The 20,347-nt window shown below is 47.4% G+C and overlaps 2 protein-coding genes across 4 annotated transcripts in view; both read right to left on the reverse strand.

The window, feature by feature from the left end:
• LOC117515577 (unconventional myosin-Va-like) overlaps positions 1–16,150 on the reverse strand; it is an 83,685-nt gene extending 67,535 nt beyond the window's left edge. For both annotated transcript variants that reach the window (XM_034176195.1, XM_034176194.1), the window contains exon 1: positions 15,997–16,150. In XM_034176195.1, coding sequence (XP_034032086.1) covers positions 15,997–16,023 — 27 coding nt within the window. In that variant the 5' untranslated portion in view covers positions 16,024–16,150. The remainder of the gene's footprint in view (positions 1–15,996) is intronic.
• Positions 16,151–17,599: 1,449 nt separating this feature from the next.
• arpp19b (cAMP-regulated phosphoprotein 19b) lies at positions 17,600–18,806 on the reverse strand. 2 transcript variants are annotated; one of them, XM_034176197.1, is made up of 3 exons: positions 18,653–18,806; positions 18,164–18,286; positions 17,600–18,081 (listed from the first exon to the last, which is right to left on the reverse strand). In XM_034176197.1, the coding sequence occupies exons 1-3, from the start codon at positions 18,695–18,697 to the stop codon at positions 17,911–17,913; spliced, it is 339 nt and encodes a 112-aa protein (XP_034032088.1). In that variant the 5' UTR covers positions 18,698–18,806; the 3' UTR covers positions 17,600–17,910. The 2 variants fall into 2 exon arrangements, with proteins under 2 accessions (XP_034032088.1, XP_034032087.1); XM_034176196.1 differs by having other exon boundaries at positions 17,600–18,084.
• Between the last annotated feature and the right edge of the window lie 1,541 nt (positions 18,807–20,347).

A 20,347-nucleotide genomic window follows, 5' to 3' on the forward strand; every position in this document is an offset into this window, starting at 1 on the left:
ACAGACGTCTCCTATCTTCGAGCCTGCCCACAGGACACCTTTGTGATTCGGCTTTATTATCTATTATTGTAATCGGTTGTGTTGGTTGTGCTTATTTCACAACAGTAAAAGTGTTATTTGACTTCCTCCATTGTCCGTTCATTTGCGCCCCCTGTTGTGGGTCCGTGTTCCTACACTTTCCCAACAGGATATCTCGGCCAACGTCATGGATCCCGAGGGGCGTCAACCGGCTGTTGAACGGCCAATGGAAGAACAGGGCGCACAGGCGTCCGCAGGAGGAATGATCAGTGAGTTGCAGCGAATCCTCACCGCTTTCACGGCTCGGTTGGATCTAATGACCGAGCAGAACGTCCTCCTTAACCGCAGGGTGGAGGCTCTCGCCGCGCAGGTGGAAGCGCGCCCTCAGGGCACTGCTGCGGCTCTCCCTCCTGTCGACCCTGTGCGTAACAGTGACGTTCCACAGGTCGTTCAACGACCCCTCCCACTTCCCCGGAAGCATACATAAGCCCTCCAGAGCCGTACGGAGGTTGTGTGGAGACGTGCGCGGACTTCCTTATGCAGTGTTCGCTCGTCTTCGCACAACGTCCTGTCATGTACGCGACTGATGCCAGCAAGATAGCTTATGTAATAAATCTGCTTCACGGTGAGGCACGCGCTTGGGCTACAGCGCTCTGGGAGCAGAATTCACGGCTCCTTCAGACATATGATGGGTTTGTGAGGGAGTTCAGAACAGTGTTCGATCACCCAAATAGAGGAGAGACCGCTTCAGCCGTGCTGCTGTCAATGAGACAGGGGCGCCGGAGCGCAGCTGCCTATGCAGTCGACTTCCGCATCGCGGCTGCGAGGTCCGGCTGGAATAGCACTGCCCTCCGCGCCGCCTTCGGAAACGGACTGTCGTTGGTCCTAAAGGAGCACCTGGTGGCTAAGGACGAACCGCGGGATTTAGATGGGCTTATTGATCTCGTTATACGATTAGACAATCGGTTAGAAGAACGCTGTCGGGAACGAGACGAAGGGCGTGGCCGGGCACGCGCCGTCCCTCTCCCTTCCGGCTCCGACCGAGCTCCGCCCTCCCCACGCTCCACGGCCAATATGCTCCGTGTGGTTACAGCTCCCCCTGCTGATGAAGCTATGGACACGAGCAGGGCCACATTTAGACCCCCGGATAGACAGAGGAGGCTGGTCCGCGGTGCGTGCTTTGTTTGTGGCTCGATAGAGCATCAGGTGAGGGACTGCCCCGAGCGGTTAAACACCAACGCCCGCCCATAGAAAATGGGCTAGGGGTGGGCCGAGACATTCACGTGGGACACACCCATATTGCCACACGACTCCCAGTTACAATCCTTTATGAGGATTTAACCCTTCAGGCCCCAGCACTGGTGGACACGGGCTCTGAGGGGAATTTGCTAGACAGCAAATGGGCCAGGGAGGCAGGGCTCCCTCTGGTGGCACTTACTTCACCTGTGCAAGTACGGGCACTAGATGGCTCCCTACTCCCTTTAATCACACATAAGACACCTCCAGTAACTCTGGTGGTGTCAGGGAACCACCGGGAGGAGATCGAGTTTGTTGTGACTCCTGCCACCTCCCGCGTGATTCTCGGGTTCCCCTGGATGTTAAAACACAATCCCCGGATCGATTGGCCGTCCGGGGTAGTGGTTCAGTGGAGCGAGACCTGCCATCGGGTATGTTTAGGTTCCTCGGTTCCTCCCGGTTCCCAGGCTAAGGAGTAGGTCAGAGTCCCGCCCAATCTCGGGACGGTGCCGGTGGAGTACCATGACCTTGTGGACATGTTCAGCAAGGATCTGGCGCTCACCCTTCCCCCGCACCGCCCGTACAATTGTGCCATTGATTTGGTGCCAGGTGTTGAGTTTCCGTCCAGCAGGCTGTACAACCTCTCACGACCTGAGCGCGAATCAATGGAGACCTACATCCAGGACTCTTTAGCTGCCGGGTTGATCCGGAATTCCACTTCCCCGATGGGTGCAGGTTTCTTTTTTGTGGGAAAAAAGGATGGTGGACTACGTCCATGCATTGATTACAGGGGGCTGAACGAAATCACGGTTCGTAACCGATAGCCATTGCCCTTGTTTGATTCAGTGTTCACGCCCCTGCATGGAGCCCAAATGTTCACTAAGCTAGATCTTAGGAATGCGTATCACCTGGTTCGGATCCGGAAGGGAGACGAGTGGAAGACGGCATTTAACACCCCCTTAGGTCACTTTGAGTACCTGGTCATGCCGTTCGGTCTTACAAACGCCCCCGCGACGTTCCAAGCATTGGTTAATGATGTCTTGCGCGATTTCCTGCACCGATTCGTCTTCGTATATCTGGACGATATACTCATCTTTTCTCCGGATCCTGAGACCCATGTCCGGCATGTACGTCAGGTCCTGCAGCGGTTGTTGGAGAACCGGCTGTTTGTGAAGGGCGAGAAGTGCGAGTTCCACCGCACTTCTTTGTCCTTCCTGGGGTTTATCATCTCCCCTAACTCCGTCGCTCCTAATCCGGCCAAGGTCGCGGCGGTGAGAGACTGGCCCCAACACACCAGCCGTAGGAAGCTGCAACAGTTCCTCGGCTTTGCTAATTTCTATAGGAGGTTCATTAAGGGCTACAGTCAGGTAGTTAGCCCCCTGACAGCCCTGACCTCCCCAAAAGTCCACTTCACCTGGTCGGATCGTTGCGATGCCGCGTTCAAGGAGTTGAAACGGCGCTTCTCATCTGCACCCTTTCTGGTGCAGCCCGATCCTAGTCGCCAGTTAGTGGTTGAAGTGGACGCCTCGGACTCAGGGATAGGAGCTGTGCTTTCCCAGAGCGGGAAGACCGATAAGGTCCTTCACCCGTGTGCCTATTTTTCCCGCAGGTTGACCCCGGCCAAACGGAACTATGACGTCGGCAATCGAGAACTCCTTGCGGTGAAAGAGGCTCTTGAAGAGTGGAGACATCTGTTGGAGGGAACGTCCGTGCCATTCACGGTTTTCACTGACCACCGGAACCTGGAGTATATCAGGACCGCCAAGCGGCTGAACCCCAGGCAAGCCCGCTGGTCACTGTTCTTCGGCCGTTTTGACTTCCGCATCACCTACCGGCCCGGGACCAAGAACCAGAAGTCGGATGCCTTGTCCCGGGTACACGAAGACGAGGTCAAAGCGGAGTTGTCGGATCCACCGGAACCCATCATCCCGGAGTCCACTATCGTGGCCACCCTCACCTGGGACGTAGAGAGAACTGTCCGGGAGGCCCTGGCACGAAGCCCGGACCCCGGAACTGGGCCGAAGAACAGACTCTACGTCCCACCAGAGGCTAGGGCTGCAGTCCTGGACTTCTGTCACGGCTCTAAGCTCTCCTGTCATCCAGGGGTGCGAAGAACCGTGGCAGTTGTCCGGCAGCGCTTCTGGTGGGCGTCCCTAGAGGCCGACGTCCGGGATTATATCCAGGCCTGCACCACCTGCGCCAGGGGCAAGGCTGATCATCGCAGGGCTTCGGGACTGCTTCAGCAGCTGCCCGTGCCTCATCGCCCCTGGTCCCACATTGGCCTGGATTTTGTCACGGGCCTCCCGCCGTCCCAGGGCAACACCACCATCCTCACGATAGTGGACCGATTCTCCAAGGCGGCCCACTTCGTGGCCCTCCCGAAGCTCCCGACGGCCCAGGAGACAGCGGACCTCCTGGTCCACCACGTCGTCCGGCTGCATGGGATTCCCACAGACATTGTCTCCAATCGCGGTCCCCAGTTCTCCTCGCAAGTCTGGAGGAGCTTCTGCTGGGAACTGGGGGCCACGGTGAGTCTCTCATCCGGGTATCATCCCAAGACCAACGGGCAAGCAGAACGGGCCAATCAGGAGGTGGAACAGGCCCTGCGTTGCGTGACGGCCGCGCACCCGGCGGCCTGGAGTACCCATCTGGCCTGGATCGAGTATGCCCATAACAGCCAGGTGTCGTCAGCCACCGGCCTCTCCCCTTTCGAGGTGTGTCTGGGGTACCAGCCTCCTTTGTTTCCGGTGGTTGAGGGAGAGGTCGGTGTGCCCTCGGTCCAGGCCCACCTGCGGAAGTGCCGTCGGGTGTGACGTGCCGCCTGTTCTGCTTTGCTGAGGGCCCGGATGAGGACGAAGGCCCAAGCAGACCGTCGGCGGACCCCGGCCCCTACGTATCGGCCAGGGCAGGAAGTGTGGTTGTCTACCAAGGACATTCCCCTCCAAGTGGTCTCCCCTAAATTGCAGGAACGGTATATCGGTCCGTTTAAGATCCTCAGGGTCATCAGTCCAGCCGCAGTGAGGCTTCAGCTTCCGGCCTCACTGCGGATCCATCCCGTTTTCCATGTGTCCCGGATTAAGCCACATCACACCTCACCCCTCTGTACTCTGGGTCCGGCACCACCTCCTGCCCGGATCATCGATGGCGAGCCGGCTTGGACTGTGCGCCGGCTTTTGGATGTCCGAAGGATGGGCCGGGGCTTCCAGTATTTGGTGGACTGGGAGGGGTACGGCCCCGAAGAACGCTCCTGGGTGAAGAGGAGCTTCATCCTGGACCCGGCCCTCCTGGCCGATTTCTACCACCGCCACCCGGACAAGCCTGGTCGGGCGCCAGGGGGCGCCCGTTGAGGGGGGGGTCCTGTTGTGTGGGCCGCTGAAGAGGAGGTACTGCTGGCCCACCACCACCAGAGGGCACCCTGCCTGGAGTGCGGGCTCCAGGCACCAGAGGGCGCTGCCATCTCACAGGAGCAGCCAGGGTGACAGCTGTCACGTACGACAGCTGTTACCAATCATCTGATCCGCAGCGGTATATCTGCAAGACGTCATCTCCACTTCTCTGCCGAGATATCGCTCTACCAAGGAGGTAACGTATCCAGCCAAACAGATTATCTTTTGACCATAAAATACTTTTTGCCTTTACACAGAAAGAGAAAAGAACAGCAGGAGACTGTATTTTGGATAAGTACTCACATTCTTGCACTACAGTGTTTTTCCTGACGAGAGGTGGAGGTGGTTTTTCCACCATACGTGTTGCTGGGTGCAGGCGCACCCACATCTGACTGTTTCTGTTCCTCGCCAGCAGTACCGGATCCGACAAGCGGAGGCAGTGGCCACCTGGGAGTTCGGGACTTGGCGGCTCCAGTATTCCCGGGGTTCGGTGGCGGAGGAAATCGTGTGGTTCCGGTTCTGCTTTGGACAGACGTCTCCTATCTTCGAGCCTGCCCACAGGACACCTTTGTGATTCGGCTTTATTATCTATTATTATAATCGGTTGTGTTGGTTGTGCTTATTTCACAACAGTAAAAGTGTTATTTGACTTCCTCCATTGTCCGTTCATTTGCGCCTCCTGTTGTGGGTCCGTGTTCCTACACTTTCCCAACAATTTTATTTGCAAAGAAAGTCATGAAGTCATTACTAGTTAAAGTTAAAGGAATATTCGGCTCAATAGAGCTCTGACTCTTTGTCAGCCTGGCTACAGTGCTGAAAAGAAACCTGGGGTTGTTCTTATTTTCTTCAATTAGTGATGAATAGTAAGATGTCCTAGCTCCGTAAAAAAGCCCTCCGTAAGGAGGGCTTTTTTATAGAGCAACAGACTCTTTTTCCAGGCTAAATGACGATCTTCTAAATTAGTGAGACGCCATTTCCTCTCCAGCTTCCGGGTTATGTGCTTTAAGCTGCGAGTTTGTGGGTTATACCACGGAGTCAAGCATTTCTGATTTAAGGCTCTCTTTTTCAGAGGAGCTACAGCATCCAAAGTTGTGCTCAATGAGGATGTAAAGCTATTGATGAGATAATCTATCTCACTCACAGAGTTTAGGTAACTACTCTGCACTGTGTTGGTATATGGCATTGAAGAACATAAAGAAGGAATCATATCCTTAAACCTAGTTACAGCGCTTTCAGAAAGACTTCTACTGTAATGTAACTTATTCCCCACTGCTGGGTAGTCCATTAAAGTAAATGTAAATGTTATTAAGAAATGATCAGACAACAGGGGGTTTTCAGGGAATACTGTTAAGTCTTCAATTTCTATGCCATATGTCAGAACAAGATCTAAAGTGCAGTTAAAATGGTGGGTGGGCTCATTTACATTTTGAGCGAAGCCAACTGAGTCTAATAATAGATTAAATGCAGTGTTTAGGCTGTCATTCTCAGCATCTATGTGGATGTTAAAATCACCCACTATAATCTTATCTGAGCTAAGCACTAAGTCAGACAAAAGGTAAATGGTAAATGGACTACATTTATATAGCGCTTTTCCATCTGCATCAGACGCTCAAAGCGCTTTACAATTATGCCTCACATTCACCCCAATGTCAGGGTACTGCCATACAAGGCGCTCACTACACACCGGGAGCAATAGGGGATTAAAGACCTTGCCCAAGGGCCCTTAGTGATTTTCCAGTCAGGCGGGGATTTGAACCCAGGATCTTCTGGTCTCAAGCCCAACACCTTAACCACTAGACCACCACCTCCCCAAAAATGGTCTGAAAATTCACAGAGAAACTCACAGTAACGACCAGGTGGACGATAGATAATAACAAATAAAACTGGTTTTTGAGACTTCCAATTTGGATGGACAAGACTGAGAGTCAAGCTTTCAAATGAATTAAAGCTCTGTCTGGGTCTTTGATTAATTAATAAGCTGGAATGGAAGATTGCTGCTAATCCTCCTCCTCGACCCGTGCTTCGAGCATTCTGACAGTTAGTGTGACTCGGGGGTGTTGACTCATTTAAACTAACATATTCATCCTGCTGTAACCAGGTTTCTTTTAAGGCAAAATAAATCAATATGTTGATCAATTATTATATCATTTACTAACAGGGACTTAGAAGAGAGAGACCTAATGCTTAAAAGACCACATTTAACTGTTTTAGTCTGTGGTGCAGTTGAAGGTGCTATATTATTTTTAGGGCCCAAGTAGGCAACGTCCTACGAGGACCCTATTGTAATTGCGCTGTTTATTATTATTATTATTATTTATTATTATTATTATTATTCTCACTCTTGAAATCGAAATTTCGGCCTCTTCCCATGCTCAAAAACTCAAAGTTTCCAAAGTCGTCCGGCCAGATCCGAAATTCGATATTTTGGGGGTGTCGCACATGGTCGCAGAAAAATTGCGAAATAGCGCCCCCTAGAAATGTTCAAAAACCCCTCCTCATTGGGCTTTTTTCGTTGTAGTCTCACGAAATTCGGTACACATATTTACCATGCCAGGACGCACGAAAAAGTCTTACTGTCATGGTGAAGTCAGCCATTTTGATTTTAAGTTTCGATTTTGAGCAAATTTTTGCCATTTTTGGCCATTTCCACTACTTACATTTGAACGAACTCGTCCTAGGGATTTTATCCGATCGTTTTCAAATTTGGTCAAAATCATCACAACACAATGGTGATCAAAAGTTATCAAAAGATTCTAATTAAGTCAAAAGGCGTGGCTGCTAGGGCTTGTCAAACTTTGGCAAGCTTTTCGGAGCACGCCATTTCACTTCGAACGGCTGTCACGCCCACATACTTCATCGTAGAGCCTTCAAACTTGCTGGACATGATGAGGGCTCCGCCCTGAACGTCTACATATCTCAAGTTCCCACCTGGGCCATAGCGCCCCCCGGTGGTGGCGGGAAATGTCCTATTTTTACTTTAAGAGGTCCTGATGTCACATAGTTAACCCAATCAACTTCATTCCACTTCTAAAACATGCAGAACAAATTGGTGAACGTAGGCGATGAACGCCGTGAAGTTACGAGTAACGTCGTCCATGTGGTGGCGTGCCAAATATTGCCCATTCGCCATGAAATTACGTTCTTCATTTTGATGGCTTTAATTTTGTCACATCATCATGAAAATTGATACACAGGTCGAGCATGACAACCTCTTACAATTCATATTGGCGTCGCCCGTGGGCGGGGCAAAATGCCTCAATAGCGTCCCCTTGAAACTTTCAAAAACCCCTCCACATAGGGTTTTTTTGGAGTAGGGAGATGAAAATGGTACACGTGTGACTTTCATAGACGTACAAAAAAGTCTCTTGCACCATGAGTCTACTCCAAACAGGAAGTCAGCCATTTTGAATTTTCTTCTCATTTTGGCGTGATTTCCACATGTTGTATTTGAACGAACTCCTCCCAGGGATTTTGTCCAATGCACTTCAAATTTCTTTGACAGCATCCAAAGATGATACTGAACAAAAGTTATCGAAAGCTTTTCTCTATGTTGAAGGGTGTGGCCACTATGGTGCCGCCATTTTGACCCTTTGCCATAGAAAATCAAGTCATGATAACTCCTTCATGCTTTGCCTGATTGACTTGAAACTTCACATGTATGATGACAGTTGGCCCCTGAACACACCCAGCCCCTCTGTTTGTACACTGAGCGCCCCCTAGTGGATGAACAATCAACATGTCATAACTCCTTGATGCATTGTGTGATTTGTTTAAAATTTTAACTGTGTGATGAGTGGTTACCCCTGCATGCACATGCCCACATGTGGTCACAAGGGCACCCACTGGCCTGGGTAGGCGGTCGCGCGGAACGAGGGCCCGTATATGACTGCTTGCAGTCCTAATTTCTTTTTGAATTTTTATGTTTAAATAGATTTTTACTGGTTATTGGTGGTCTAGGAGCAGGCACCGTCTCTACGGGGATGGGGTATTGGGGGGATGGCAGGGGGAGAGAAGCTGCAGAGAGGTGTGTAAGACTACAACGCTCTGCTTCCTGATCCCAACCCTGGATTGTCACAATTTGGAGGGTTTAATAAACTTGGCCAGATTTCTAGAGATGAGAGCTGCTCCATCCAAAGTGGGATGGATGCCGTCTCTCCTAACAAGACCAAGTTTTCCCCAGAAACTTTGCCAATTATCTATGAAGCCCACCTCATTTTTTGGACACCACTCAGACAGCCAGCAATTCAAGGAGAACATGCGACTAAACATGTCACTCCCGGTCCGATTGGGGAGAGGCCCAGAGAAAACTACAGAGTCCGACATTGTTTTTGCAAAGTTACACACAGATTCAATATTAATTTTAGTGACCTCCGATTGGCATAACCAGGTGTCATTACTGCCGACGTGAATTACAATCTTACTAAATTTACGATTAGCCGTAAGCCAGCAGTTTCAAATTTCCTTCAGTGTCGCCTGTTCTGGTCCCCGGAAGACATTTGACTATGGTTGCTGGTGTCGCTAACTTCACATTTCTCAAAACAGAGTCGCCAATAACCAGAGTTTGATCCTCGCCGGGTGTGTCGCCGAGTGGGGAAAAACGGTTAGAGATGTGAACGGGTTGGTGGTGTACAGGGGGCTTCTGTTTAGAACTACGCTTCTTCCTCACAGTCACCCAGCCGGCCTGCTTTCCCGGCTGCTCAGGATTTGCTGGGGGACAGCTAACGGCGGCTAAGCTACCTTGGTCCACACCAACTACAGGGGCCTGGCTCGCTGTAGGATTTTCCAAGGTGCGGAGCCGAGTCTCCAATTCGCCCATGCGAATTGGAGTACATGCCACAAACAGTCGCTTGAGGTATGCTAAAGCACATTTGGACAAGCCAGCTTCATTTTTGGAATAAGGTGCTGTGGATTGATGAAACAAAAGTTGAGTTATTTGGACACAACAAGGGGCACTATGCATGACAGAAGAAGAACACAGCATTCCAAGAAAAACACTTGCTACCTACAGTAAAATTTGGAGGTGGTCCCATCATGCTGTGGGGCTGTGTGGCCAGTGCAGGTACTGCAAATCTTGTTAAAGTTGAGGGTCACATGGATTCCAGTCAATATCAGCACATTCTTGAGAACAATGTTCATGAATCAGTGACAAAGTTGAAGGTGCGCCAGGGTTGGATGTTTCAACAAGACAATGACCCTAAGCACTGCTCAAAATCTACATGGCATTCATGTAGAGGAACAAGTACAATGTTCTGGAATGGCCATCTCAGTCCCCTGACCTGAATATTATAAAAAAAAAAAAAATCTGTGGTGTGATTTTAAGTGGGCTGTCCATGCTCGGAAACCAACAAAACTGACTGAACTGAAGATGTTTTGTAAAGAGAAATGGTCCAAAATACCTTCAACCAGAATCCAGACTCTCATTGGAAGTGTTTAGAGGCTGTTATTTCTGCATAATGAGGAACTACTAAATATTGATGTATTTTCAATTTTATGCACCTGCCTAATTTTGTTTAAAGAATTATTGCACACTTTTTGTAAATCCTATAAACTTCATTTCACTTCTCAAATATCACTGTGTTTGTCTGCTATATAATATATTTAAATGAAACTGCTGATCCAAACAACCACTGATTTATAAAGGAAAATCATGAAAATTATCAGGGGTGTCCAAACTTTTGCATCCAACTGTATCACTCCCAAATTCTTGAGAGCTGGTTTTACATAATTAGCCAGAGCACCCAAGTGTTGGGAAAGTGTAGTGACACGGACCCACAACAGGGGGCGTAAATGAACGGACAATAGAGGAAGTTAAATGTGAACACTTTACTGTTGTGAATGTCACAACCACACACAGCAGATTATAGAATAGATACAAGTCAATGAATGAAGGTGTCGTGTGGGCAGGCTCGACGATAGGAGACGTCCGTCTGGAGATGAACCGGAACCACACGATTTCCACCGCCACCGAACCCGAAGGATACTGGAGCCGCCAAGTCCCGAAGTCCCCAGGTGGCCACCATCTCAGCGTGTCGGATCTGGTACTGCTGGCGGAGAACAAAGACAGTCAAGTGTGGGTGTGTATACACCCCGTAACAATAACGGTGGGAATTCCACCTCCACCTCAACACACACTCGTGCAGCTCCTGTCTCAGTACTTATCTGGTGGGAAGTAGGACGAAACAGTTGCGACCCACGCCGGTCCTCTGAGTAGACAGCTGCAACACAATAGCTCTTGGAATCAATCAACACAGGCAGAGAAAGTTACCTCTCAAAGAAGTCGATATCTCGGCGACGTGGTGGAGGTGTCATCCTGCTTTTATCCAGGGTGAAGTGCAGATGATCGGTGACAGCTGTCATAGTTGATGAGTGACAGCTGTCACCTCGGCTGTTCCTGTAAGGCGGCAGCGCCCCCTCGTGCCTGAAGCCCGCACTTCAGGCAGGGCGCCCTCTGGTGGTGGGCCAGCAGTACCTCCTCTTCTGGCGGCCCACACAACACCAAGTTTGGTGTTACTGCATTCGGTATGCCAGAACACACAAACACAATGAAGTTTTACTATCATTAAGGTAGAGGAGGTTTTAGGACAGCCACTGTTTTACATCACAAATATAATTAAATAATGATGACAATGCATCACTTCCATTGGTCCTCATAGGCAGATAGATTTGAAGATCATGTGCATGGCAATGAAAGGATAGGTTGTGGTGAGCTATAATTGACCTCAATGGATTTTCAGATCTCTCAAGAGATGTTCAATAAGATTCAGGTCTGGGCTCTGGCTGGACCACTCAAGGACATTCACAGAGTTGTCCTGAAGCCACTCCTAATATCTTGAGTGTGTGCTTAGGGTCATTATCCTATAGAAAGATGAACCATCGCCCCTGTCTGAGGTCAAGAGCACTCTGGAGCAGGTTTTCATCCAAGATGTCTCTGTACATTGCTGCATTCATCTTTCCCTCAATCCTGACTAGTCTCCCAGTTCCTGCAGATGAAAAACATCCCCATAACATAATGCTTCCACCACCATGCTTCACTACAGGGACGGCGCCTGGTTGCCTCCAAACATGACACCTGGCATTCACACCAAAGAGCTCAATCTTTGTCTCTTCAGACCAGAGAATTTGTTTCTCATGGTCTGAGAGTCCTTTAGATACTGTTTGGCAAACTCCAGGTGATCTGCCATGTGCCTTTTACTAAGAAGTGGCTTCCGTCTGGTCACTCTACCATACAGGTCTCATTGGTGGATTCCTGCAGAGATGGTTGTCCTTCTGGACGGTTCTCCTCTCTCCACAGAGGAATGCTGGAGCTCTGATAGAGTGACCATCAGGTTTTTGGTCACCTCCCTGACTAAGGCCCTTCTCCCCCGACTGCTCAGTTTAGACATGCAGCCAGCTTTAAGGAGCGTGCTGGTGGATCTAAACTTCTTCCATTTATGGATGATGGAGGTCACTGTGCTCATTGGGACCTTCAACGCAACAGAAATGTTTCTGTACCCTTCCCCAGATTTGTGCCTCGAGGCACTCTTGTCTTGGAGGTCTACAGACAATTCCTTTGACTTCATGCTTGGTTTGTGCTCTGAAATGCACTGTAGTGTGGGACCTTATATGTAGACACATGTGTGCCTTTCCAAATCATGTCCAATAAATTGAATTTACCCCAAGTGGGGTAAATGAATTTCATCCATTTTGTACTAAGGCTGTAACATTAAAAATGTGGGAAAAAGGGAAGGAATACTTTCTGGATGCACTGGATTATGTTTAGTAAGCAAGATTCTTTGGCTGCTCCCTTGTTTGCACCCGGGGTCACCACAGCAGATTTGGCAATTGCACAGCACACTTGAATTGGCACAGGTTTTACATCAGATGCTCTTCCTGATGCAACTCCACATTACATGGAGAAACATGGTAGAGGTGGGTTTTGAACCAGGTACCTTCTGCTCTGATACCAAGTGCACTAACCACTTGGCCACCACACCTGCATGCAGTGCATTAGTTCTCATTCCTTTTTTTATTTTGAACCCTTGCAACCTCTTTTACTTAAAACTCCGAGGGTTCAGGTGTCATGCCATCCATCCATCCATTTTCTTCCGCTTTATCCGGAGTCGGGTCGCGGGGGCAGCAGCTCAAGCAAAGCCGCCCAGACCTCCCGATCCACATACACCTCCCCCAGCTCCTCCGGGGGAACCCCAAAGCATTCCCAAGCCAGCCGAGAGATGTAGTCCCTCCAGCGTGTCCTGGGTCTTCCCCGGGGCCTCCTCCAATGGGACGTGCCCGGAACACCTCTCCAGCGAGGTGTCCAGGGGGCATCCGGAAAAGATGCCCGAGCCACCTCAACTGACTCCTTTCGACGTGGAGGAGCAGCGGCTCGACTCCGAGCTCCTCCTGAGTGACCGAGCTCCTCACCCTATTTCTAAGGGAGCGCCCAGCCACACTGCGGAGGAAACTCATCTCGGCCGCTTGTACTCGCGATCTCGTTCTTTTGGTCATGAGCCAAATCTCATGACCATAGGTGAGGATTGGAAAGTAGATCGATCGGTAAATAGAGAGCTTTGCCCCCTACTCAGCTCTCTTTTCACCACGACGGTCCGATACAGCGGCCGCATCACTGCAGATGCTGCACCGATCGTCTATCGATCTCACACTCCATCCGTCCCTCACTCGTGAACAAGACCCCGAGATACGAGAAACTCCTCCACTTGAGGCAAGGACACTCCACCGACCTGAAGAGGGCAAAGCACCTTTTTCCGGTCGAGAACCATGGCCTCGGAGTTGGAGGTGCTGATTTTCATCCCGGACGCTTCACACTCGGCTGCACACTCTCCCTCTCATTGTTCTCCTGGGGGATTTCAACGCCCACGTGGGCGGCGACAGTGAGACCTGGAGGGGGGTGATCGGGAAGCATGGCCTCCCCGATCTGAACCCGAGTGGTGTTCAGTTGTTGGACTTCTGTGCTAGTCACAGTTTGTCCATCACGAACACCATGTTCGAGCACAAGGGTGTCCATAAGTGCACGTGGCACCAGGACACCCTGAGCCGGAGGTCGATGCTCGACTTTGTAGTCGTATCATCTGACCTTTGGCCACGTGTCTCGGACACTCGAGTGAAGAGAGGGGCAGAGCTGTCAACCGATCACCACCTGGTGGTGAGTTGGATCCACTGGGAAGGGAGGAAGCCGGTCAGACCTGGCAGGCCCAAACGTATCATGAGGGTCTGCTAGGAACGACTGGCGGAACCCTCTGTCAGTGAGGTCTTCAACTCCCACCTCCGGAAGAGCTTCTCCCAGATCCCGGGGGAGGTTGGAGACATGGAGTCCGAGTGGACCATGTTCTTCACCTCCATTGTCGATGCGGCCGCTCGTAGCTGTGGTCACAAGGTCTCTGGTGCCTGTCGCGGCGGCAATCCCCGAACCCGGTGGTGGACACCGCAAGTAAGGGATGCTGTCAAGCTGAAGAAGGAGTCCTACTTATCTTTGTTGGTAGGTGGGACCCCAGAGGCAGCTGACAGGTACCGGCAGGCCAAGCATGCCGCAGCCCGTGCGGTCGCAGAGGCAAAAACTCGGGTCTGGGAGGAGTTCGGGGAGGCCATAGAGGAGGACTATCGGTCGGCCTCGAAGAGATTCTGGCAAACCGTCTGACGCCTCAGGAGGCGGAAGCAGCTCTCCACCAGCACTGTTTACGGTGCGGGTGGGGAGCTGTTGACCCTGACTGGGGATGTTGTCGGGCGGTGGAAGGAGTACTTCGAGGATCTCCTCAATCCCATCGTCACGTCTTCCGAAGAGGAAGCAGAGACTGGGGACTCAGAGGCGGACTCATCCATTACCCAGGCCAAAGTCACCGAGGTGGTTAGAAAGAGCTCCTCGGTGGCAAGGCTCCTGGGGTGGATGAAATCCGTCCTGAGTACCTTAAGTCTCTGGATGTTGTGGGACTGTCTTGGCTGACACGCCTCTGCAACATCGCGTGGCGATCGGGGACAGTGCCTCTGGATTGGCAGACCGGGGTGGTGGTCCCTCTGTTTAAGAAGGGGGACCGGAGGGTGTGTTCCAACTATAGGGGGATCACACTCCTCAGCCTCCCCGGTAAGGTCTATTCCATAGTACTGGAGAGGAGAATTCGACCGATGGTCGAACCTCGGATTCAGGAGGAGCAGTGTGGTTTTCGTCCTGGTCGCGGCACACTGGACCAGCTCTACATGCTCCATCGGGTGCTCGAGGGTTCATGGGAGTTCGCCCAACCATTCCACATGTGTTTTGTGGATCTGGAGAAGGCGTTTGACCGTGTCCCTCGGGGCACCCTGTGGGGATGCCTTAGGGAGGATATTGTCTCTCCTACAAACTTGGTCAATGGGCGTGTCATACACTGCAGAAGTGTATGGAATTCTTAAACATGCTTTGCAAAAATACAAAACAGTCATTTCAGATGTAAATTTTACATTATGTGTGGAAATTTGAACACACCACCAGAATTGTTGGACGTCATAGATTTTTAATACAAAGGTAGATTAAAACAAAACAGCTGTTCACAATATGACCATTTTAAATGGCTCAACATTTCCAGCGTACTACCCATCAGAACCTTCAAATTCCAATTTTTCAAGCTGTTACATTGAATTTTCAAAACACACACACACATACGCACGCACATCTTTGTGTTCATTTCTTGAAATAACACAAGTCTGCACAAATGCTGGTCATTTAGAAGAGAAATACAGAACAAAGCAAAATCTCCAACAGTGTATATCCCAGATATTTTTTATTGTGGCTGATCAATCTCTCCATTTTCTGTTTAAAAATAAAAGATTTCATTGTTGATCTGCATATTTCATAAAGATAAAAGATTTCATTGTTGATCTGCATATTTCAACTCTTCAGGTGGTGTCACCACACCTGAGGACCACAATGGAATTAAGTTATTTTCCTTTTTATTGACAAATAAATCAGCTACACACACACACACACACACACATATATATATATATATATATATATATATATATATATATATATATATATATATATATATATATACACAAGGTTGGGTAAGATTATTTTGAAATGTAATCCAAACGCAATCAGATTACAAGTAATCCAAATGTATGTACATACATACATGTAATCCACATGTATTCTTTCAAAATAATCCTACCCAACCTTGTGTGTGTATATATATATATATATATGATAAACTGGCCGACAGCTGTCTTGGAAATATTCAAAAGACTAACTAATAAAAGCAACGACGGGTTAAAAAAAAGAGAGAGGAAAAAAAAACTCGACTTGAGTAGGAACAAGACATTTTGCTAGAAACTTGACGGTAAATACAGAAAAGTGTAATCTACTGGTGAACTTTTATTTTTTTCCTACCTTGGAGTAAAGTTCAGACGCTGCCATGTCGTCAGTGAGCCCTCACAAACTTTCTTCTGAAGTACAGAACAGGCTGAAACATTTTACCGTCTGCCACAGCAGAAAAACGTGAACTTTTTGAGCGAGTTGGGAGGATTTCTGCTTCGCTGATGTGCTATGACGTCATGGTCTCGTGTGCCACCCAGTGGCCACGCGCTCACCTGAGGAGCAGCAGAGACTCGTCACGAGCCCGGAGGCTGCAAACACACTGAGCCCATCCACAGCCACCGTGCTCTGATACATTTAGACATGTATGGAAAAAGCATTGCATCTTCTCTGCGCTAACAGCAGCATCGGGCTTGGACAGCAAAAATGCAGATGACTGGGAGTTGGGGAAGTCCATGCTGGCCGTGTAGACAGTCAACAAATGCTCTCATTTCCTAACATACCGTATTAAAGGAGAATATTATGAGGATGAACTGGTTAGATTGAGGGTTAACTTTGATGCAACAGTTCAATGAAAAATGCTATTATATTCAACAGATCCGTTTGCCACCTGCTAATGGTGATTAGATGGATTATGGAAAATCACAAACATTATGGCATAAAACTAACATTTGGCATGACCTGGGCATAGCACTCAAAATGCCCAGATGACCAGTCGCCAATTCACTCACACTGTGCAAATGCAAAATCAAATAAAATTCTATTTAAAAAGGTGCAGATGTTGCAGTCTATGAGTGCCACCGCCATCTGGTTTTAGAGCACAACTGACAAACTTAGAGCTATTTGGACTGTTAAGCTTTTACTTTAGGAACGCCACTGATTCTCTGGAGCCTGCTTTTCAAATGCTCGGCTGCTTTTAATTGGATAATGAAAAATTTTGGAATACTCAAAAACTCATTTTCGTGGTAATGAAGAAATCAGCAAATATTGGTGATGATTAAGATAAGCTTTCCTGTTCCATTTAACAGGAGGAATGTTAGCTTTTATGGTGAAAGAAAACTCAAGTCAGTTGAAGAGCATACATATATAGATTTTAAGTAGAAAACTAGAATCTTTGAATGAAGATATTTTGGTTCTTTTTCACTAAAGTGTGCTACAACAGTTCTAATGACATACTCAAATGACTTCACTTAAATTATGCAAAACTACTTTATTTACAAAACAAATGGCACAATCCGACCGCAGAGTAAATGCACATGCACACTCCAGACATGTAAAGACAACATCGTTCCGTAAAATTCATAACGGTTCCAGTCAGACACTTCAAGCAACTTTTACACAAAATTCTTACTGAGGGAGCAAATATCGCTCAACAGGATCAATGGTTAACTGCTGTTAAGGCAATTTTAGAAATGAATTCGAGATGCAGTGTAGCAGCAGTCTTTGCAAAACAATGCAACTAAATTAAAATACATCTGAAGTTCAGTTATGACTAACATGAAGGCACAGAACCAAAGATGTGTAGATCCAAACAACAGGGGAGTACTTTTAACGCAAGACATACCGCCAAATGAACAAAATGTTCTGAAGTAGATCACACATACAACAGAAATCCATGTTAATTCAAGTAGTGGACATTACAAGTTATAAGAATCTGCCACGATGACAAAAAGGTCCCTTTTGTACCTACTGTCAAAAATAGACAATTCCTGAATTTGCATCAAGACAAGTCTTAAGTGAGTGCTATAATAATTAAAAAAATCCATTAACATTTAATTATATTTAGATTGTAATACACAAGTCATTTGTTTCGGGTTTTTATTTTTAAGAAACATTTTCACCTACTTCTTTGTTCGCATTAACTTAGCGAAAATTCAGTGCCTGTCAGGTACATACAAGAAGTGAAACTAAATGGGGGGGAAAAAAGCTATAAAGTGGACTGGAATGGTAGCCAAAAAAAAAAAAAAACACACACACACCATAAAATGGTCAACCAGCTAGTTTGCTTGTCACAATCGAAATCTTTCTTTGAGGTAAGTCCTGAGGCGTTGGAATGTGTCCCCCTGTGATGTCGGTCTTCTCCGTCATGGCCGACGGCAACTGTTTGTTCTTCATTTTTGCTTTGGCCATGTTGTAGTCACCAGAGTCAAAATACTTTTGCTGCTGGGGGGGAGAAAGTAAGAATACTGTAACACACAAGCGCTGTCTGAATTCTGAATGTGCCAGTAAATCTGAAACACACCCCCTTATGAAGTCTTTTTCTGAGAAGGTCTGAGCCCCCGGGCTTGTGTCCTAGATGAGGATACCTGGCCTTCAGTTTTGCCTCCTCTGCTTTCTCTGGGCTAATTACTTTGTCTTCCATTTCCTATTGGGAAGAAAAGAAATAGACACTGATTTCATGCTTATGTCAACTCAGCTTTTGAGAAATGGAGAGACACACACACACGCGTGTATATATATACGCACGCACGCCGCCATGATCTAACTCCAAGGATGTTTGCAGTCTCACCAGATTTCCACAACTACATTCTGATACAATTAGTATTACACATTATCCACGAATTAATTTAAGAAAACGCTCTTTCCTTGTTGCAAGTTTAAGAACTTAATGCTACTTGGCGTCATCGGTGACGTTAGCTTGTTGCTAACTGCCCGCTAATTTTCTCCAGCTAACGGTAACGCTCATTCAAACATGCTAGCTCAGAGCGGAGTTGGGTACATTTTAATTTACCTGCAGTTCTTCGTTGGTTCTCGTTCCTTCGCCGTCCTCTGACATATCTTTCGGCTCTTCTTGCTTTGTTTCAAATATAAAACTCGACCTCGGAGTGAGAACAGCGGAGATTAAAAAAAGCAGCAGCTGGGCGGGCTAAGGCAGCCACCTGTCAGCAACAGGCCGGCTAATCGATCCCAGAGAGACAGGCCGTTAATGACAACGGAACACGTGTCCTACTGTTGTTTGATGCTTCGTTATAATCAGACATTTGTTTTGTGATTGGATACAATCTCAAGTAACCAATTTTTTTTAAACATTCAAATATTTTCCCCTTCCAATATATTTAGAAAATATGTAAACAGCATGCTATTGATGGCACTATCATTAATTATGCAACCTCCACTGTTTGATCTACTTGATCAGAGCACGTGACATTCAAGCGATTACAGAAGAGTCCAACACAGCACTTTACATGTTTGACACCAAATCATGCGAGATTTTTTAATTCAGTAATATATGGATTCTGTGTGGCCTTGACACTTGACCAATTCTGTCCAAAACTGAAGCCCCTCGCCTTGCCGAACATGATCTTTCCATCATGCATTTCAAATAGTGGCTCAAAACAGTTGTGATCTTGAGTTTGACCTTTCATGGTCACCCAAGTTCAAAGGTCATGTGACCAATAGAAAAGTGATATATATGGATGACTGTATCAGAGGTTGACAGTAACCATAGGTGTCTCTGCTTGGATTCCTTTTTGTGCAGCAGATACACAAAATAATTAAGCATTTTTGTGATAAAACCATGACATTTGACACACATTCTGAATTGTCTTTCAGATGTGGAGGCATCCTGGAGCTGCAGCAGACCTGTAATGACCAGAGGTCAATGAAAAATTACACAAGGGTCAAAATTTAACAATGTTCCAGTTGTATTGAAAGGGATACTGTTATTTGTCTGATCATAAACATCCCATTAAGATAGTTTGGACTATCTGTGACTGAATGTTACAGAGTGATTGGGTAAAAACAGCAAAAGCGGTGACAAAGGTCAACTTCAGTTTGTACAGAGGTTAAAAGTTAAAGTTGTTACAATTTTGGTAAAAAGTGATGCAAATTATTGGTTGAGATAACAGGATTAATAAATGGAATAGTTTTGACTATGTTGAATGCTTGTCTCCAAACAAAGTTGAAGTACACTGGATTCATATATCATAATATATGACCCTGTAACGTGATGACAGATGGTGCAAACCATACTTTTAAACCCTATTAACACAATCAATAATTTGCATGCAATAATTTTGCCAAAATTGGAGCAACTTTATCTTCTGTCCCCTGTAGAAACTGACCATTATCATCCTTTTTGTTTTTATTCCATAAATCTTCAACAACCACAGATCTTGGAATCTTTATGATCAGACAAACAATGTGGTAAAATTTTCAATTTCATTTTGAAAAATGGCTGCCATGGGTGACATACTGAAAATTCATGATGGCCCTATATCCAATTTTATTTGGAGTCTTTGGCAATATGTGTACCAAATTCTGCCTTTATCACAAAATCCAGGCCTGCATCTCAGATGTACCTTCTGGGAAATTGTAGCTGAACTTTCAGGTCTTTTTAAGGAAATCCTCCTCTATACCACTTCATCATGAAGCTGCTGGTGATACAAAAAAAAAAAAAAAAAAAACATGCACTATGCACAATTTC

This window comes from Thalassophryne amazonica, chromosome 8 (assembly GCF_902500255.1).
Source record: "Thalassophryne amazonica chromosome 8, fThaAma1.1, whole genome shotgun sequence".
Lineage (NCBI taxonomy): Eukaryota > Metazoa > Chordata > Actinopteri > Batrachoidiformes > Batrachoididae > Thalassophryne > Thalassophryne amazonica.